The 4362-nt window shown below is 54.2% G+C and overlaps 1 protein-coding gene across 1 annotated transcript; it reads left to right on the top strand.

Annotated features, from left to right (window-relative positions):
- Nucleotides 1-687: 687 nt before the first annotated feature.
- Nucleotides 688-3154, top strand: LOC118686029 (uncharacterized). Its single transcript, XM_036381948.2, has 5 exons — nucleotides 688-1161; nucleotides 1508-1585; nucleotides 1959-2072; nucleotides 2485-2614; nucleotides 2761-3154. Exons 1-5 carry the CDS (start codon nucleotides 703-705, stop codon nucleotides 2820-2822), a joined length of 843 nt encoding a protein of 280 aa, XP_036237841.1. The 5' UTR covers nucleotides 688-702; the 3' UTR covers nucleotides 2823-3154.
- The last annotated feature ends 1208 nt before the right edge of the window (nucleotides 3155-4362 follow it).

Here is a 4362-nt window from a genome sequence, read left to right on the forward strand (position 1 = left end):
GTTTCTCCCTGAGCTCATTGCATGCTCACAGATGAACAGCAAATCTCTCAGATAACACAGAACACAAATTGTGTTCTGGAAGAGCACAGCCAAATGTTACTTTTTTGAAGCTGAAAATACAGGATTAACCAAGAACACCCTCAGCCGAGCTCTGAGGTTCAATGGTAACATACTGAACATAGCGCCCCGAAAAAATAAGTGGGTTATGGCTTCATTTTAGGGAAAGACAGGCAGGGATTCAAAGTGATTAAGGTGATGAAGTTAATTGTTAATTGCACTAAGTTAATTGTTACACTTGAAACAGAATGGATGATAAACTGCTTTTAACTGCAGTTTGTGAAATAGCCGGGTACACAAAGGGGTCTAAGGCTGGGTGGCCCTAGGTATTAGAGATAAAAAATAAAAATCAGAGCACGTGTGTAGTCGTTGGCACTTCTCCAGGGCCGCAATTTTGAGGAGTTGATGGGGGAGCTTTATTCGACGCCCCTGAGCAGCCTCGTGTCCTCGCTAAGGCAGTGTAATAGCTCCTCATCCCAAACCCGCGCATGATCTCCTCCAGGCTGCTCCTGAAGCGCTTTGCACACAAAGCCAATTAACTCCATTATGGAAAGAAAGCTTCGCGGGCAGTGCGGCGGCTCTGGAGCCATCTGAGCACACAGGCGAGGCTCGGAGCGGGACCTGCCGATACACAGCGCCGCGAAAATGAGTGGAGTGACTCTGGGCAGGGTCTCTCCCGCCGGTGACCCCACGGAGCCCCAGCCCCAGAGCAGGCCGCCGGCGCCGAGCCGAAGGAAGCCCCACACCGCGGGCGACATGACCGAGACACCCCCACTGCCATCTCCCCCCCGGCGGTGTCTCTGTCCGGGGAGGCGGGGCCTCTCCCGCCCCCCGCGTCGTGCGCCCGGCCCCGCCCCAGCTCACCATTGGTTGTCGCTGGGGCAGAGCGGCCGCCCCGCCCGCGGCCATTGGCTGGCGGCGAGGCCGGGGTTCCCGGATGCGGCCGCGCGGTGCGGATATAAAGGACCGGGGGAAGGCGGGAGTGGGTGCAGTTTGAATCGCGGCGGGTCGGGACAGGTTGGTGCTGTCGCCCGGGCTCGGTGCGTGCGGGACGCTCTCTGCTTCAGCCTTCCCCTGCGTGGCACTGCGCTCCGGTTCGCTATGGTGAGGAACCGCGGGGGCGCTCGGGGGGCGGGCGGCGGCGGCTGGGGCCGGGCGCGTTCCGTGCTGCTGACGATGGGGGGGGGGGGGGGGGAACGCGCACGGTCTCGGTGGGGGGAGGGCGGGGGCGGCTGGGGGGGGTGGTCGCACGCGCAGTGGCGCCCCGGGAATGGGGAGCGGGGGCCGCGCATGCGCGCGTGGAGCGGCCTGTGCCGCGCGGTGCGGCGGGTGGCGCGCACGCGCCTCGCAGTGGCGCGGGTGGCTCTGAGCGGGGGGAGGGGGTGGTGGAGGCGCGGGGCGCATGCGCGGTGGGAGACGTCAGCGTCTGCTCTTCTCTTGGCATTGCCAGGCTGGTGGGAAAGCTGGGAAGGACTCTGGGAAGACCAAGACCAAAGCAGTGTCCCGTTCCCAGCGGGCTGGATTGCAGGTGAGCATGAGCTGAGGTGTGTGTGAGTGAAAGTCAGGCGGGCCTTCCATCTGTTGGTTTATTTGTGCAGTGTGAAACCTTCACACACTGCTGTCTGGCTGTTGTCTGGAACGATGTAAGGATCGTGAACCAGACATTAACACACCCAGCCGGTTTTAGATCTTTGTATATCTATGCAGGGAGGAAAGCAATTCCCTTGTGGCCATTGCTGGGAATCGTGAAAGTTGCTAATGTGAGTTTGGCATGCAGTCTCTTAACTGAATTCTCAAGTTCTGAAATGCAGCCCGTGCTTCTGCCACTGGGATTTTGCTGCCCATAATGTGGTTTTGTGCAGAGCCTTTCTGTCGTCACAGCCTGTTCCGTTATTTTGCAGTTTCCTGTTGGCCGCATCCATCGGCACCTGAAGTCCAGGACAACCAGCCATGGGCGTGTAGGAGCCACAGCTGCTGTGTATAGTGCTGCAATCCTGGAGTACCTGACAGCTGAGGTAAAATGCCTGCAAGGGGTGCCAGCAAGTTGGTCAGTCCCCAAAAGTGCCTACTGTATTTGACCAGTTTGGACGGGGTTGTGAATTCTTTAAAGTGTCTCAAAGAGCAAAAAACCATGAAATATCACTCTGCATTTCAAGCAGCTCCTGCAGTGTGCCTTGTAGGAAAAATGCAGTACGTGAAATAACTTTGAGGATAGGCCATTACAGCATGTCATATCTGCTGTAGAACTCCTTTATTGGGAAAACTAAATGCGGAGCTCCAAAGGAGGAACCCCTTGAAAAGCGACATTGTTTGCTGTCTTGTTGTCACTAGCAGTGACACTGTATTTGGAGAAGAGAATTGAACAGCTAACAGTGTGCTGTTGGTCTCACTTGATTGTGTAACTGTTAAAAAATGGTCTTGTTTCAGGTCCTTGAGCTGGCAGGAAATGCATCCAAAGACTTGAAGGTGAAACGTATAACTCCCCGTCACCTGCAGCTTGCCATTAGAGGAGATGAAGAGCTGGATTCTCTGATCAAGGCAACAATTGCTGGTGGTGGTATGTCAGTGCTTGTTGTTTATGGGTGCTTGGGTGGCATGAACTGTCACAGACTTGAAGTTAGTGTTGTCATTTTATTTGAAGCATGAGGCTTAGGAAAATCATCGAAGAAAAATAGCATGGTCTTAACTGTTGTTCTTTTTTAGGTGTAATACCACATATCCACAAGTCCCTCATTGGCAAGAAAGGACAGCAGAAGACTGTCTAAAGGATACCAGGATTCCTTGTTATCTCAGGACTCGAAGTACTTAATTTGTCCAGTGTTGGTGATTCCAGTGGACTGTATCTGTGAAACACGATTTTGCCTTTTTTTAACTTTGAGAAGCTAAAGCTCCCTTGAGCTTTCTAACAAACCAAATTTCTGCGTTGAAGTCTTAACCATATTTAAGTGTTACCATGGCTTCAAAGAAGCTATTGTGTTTGTAGTGGGTTGTAATTGAGCCGACTGTTTTTAGATTGGTTTAAGTAAAGGAAATGTTTGGTTTTGTACAGACTTTTCATCTACTAGAGTGGAAATACTCAATAAATGTTATGTCAGGACTGATTTGTCTCTTTGTCATTAACTGGAAAGTCTGGTCTCCACTGTGCAGCTCTTGAAGTTGTTCCAAGAGCGTGTAACTGACAACTCTTCCTGCTGGGCTTGGGGCATCTTGAAATACAGCCTAAGAATACTGTAGTCAGTAAATAACATGTAGGGAAAGGGCACAGCGCTTTGTCCTGTAAATGTTACACTCTTCCTAACTGAACCTGCTGTGTCGTGTGCTGAAGTTGTCTTTAGCAGGGCATGTAAAAGGCTGATGTTATTTAAGGCCAGTTTTACTCAGTGTCAGCCTTCATAGAGGGAGAGGGTCTGTCATGGAGGAGTGTAAGATAAGCTGAAGGGATGTTGAAATTCCATGCTTCACATAATTTTGTGTTAGGGCCTCTCCTTAACTGTTCCAGCTTGCAAAAGCTTTGGACAGACGTCCACGGAAACAGGGACAGTACTGCAGCACCCTTTAAATTGTGCCATGCAGTAGAATCCTCAGTAGCAGTGGATTTCAGGGGGGGTCTGGGCACACCTTCAGCTGTCCCCCACTCTGCTAGTTGATTTCATATAGCAAAGCCCTGCCTGTTGTGGTAAGGGGAAACCTCCTTTTGTTACGGAGGGGAACGGTCACTGCATGCGGTTGGGGGTAGCAAGCTCCCTGCCTTCCAGAACTGCAGTCATCAGTGAAATAGTGCAAATAGACTTGGTTCTGTTGAGAACAGGCTCTTGAGTTTCCCTAAGCTCTTGGAGGCAGTAATCTCTACTGCAGCACTGTAGCTGGGAGGCGGTGACCTAGATCGGAGACGCCGGTGAGACCTGTGCTAGCTGCACTCCTCTGGCGCTGCGCTGCTTCCCTGGACCAGCACCCGAGTGCCTCCTTGGCGGCACAGCAGTCCTTGCGGGCTGTAACTGCTGTCACTAATTACAGTCAGCCGGTGCCAGCTGCTAATGAGCACCGTGAGGCAGTCAGGCACGGGAAGCGGTGGCACCGTGCGGGGCCGCAGTGCTGCGGCAGCGCGCACGGTACATTTCCATCGCAGCCGGCTCCCCCTGCGGGGCCGGCCGTGAGGGCGGCTGCGCTCCCAGCCGGGACGATCCCAGCGCTCCTGGCCCTTCCAGCCGCTCCAGGCCGGGCGGCGGCGGCGCCCCGGGCGGGCGGGGCGGCGCATGCGCGGCGGGGCCCGGAAGGGGCGGCCGGGCTGGCGCCGGTGCGAGCGCC

The sequence above is a fragment of the Molothrus ater genome, chromosome 4 (genome assembly GCF_012460135.2).
Source record: "Molothrus ater isolate BHLD 08-10-18 breed brown headed cowbird chromosome 4, BPBGC_Mater_1.1, whole genome shotgun sequence".
Lineage (NCBI taxonomy): Eukaryota > Metazoa > Chordata > Aves > Passeriformes > Icteridae > Molothrus > Molothrus ater.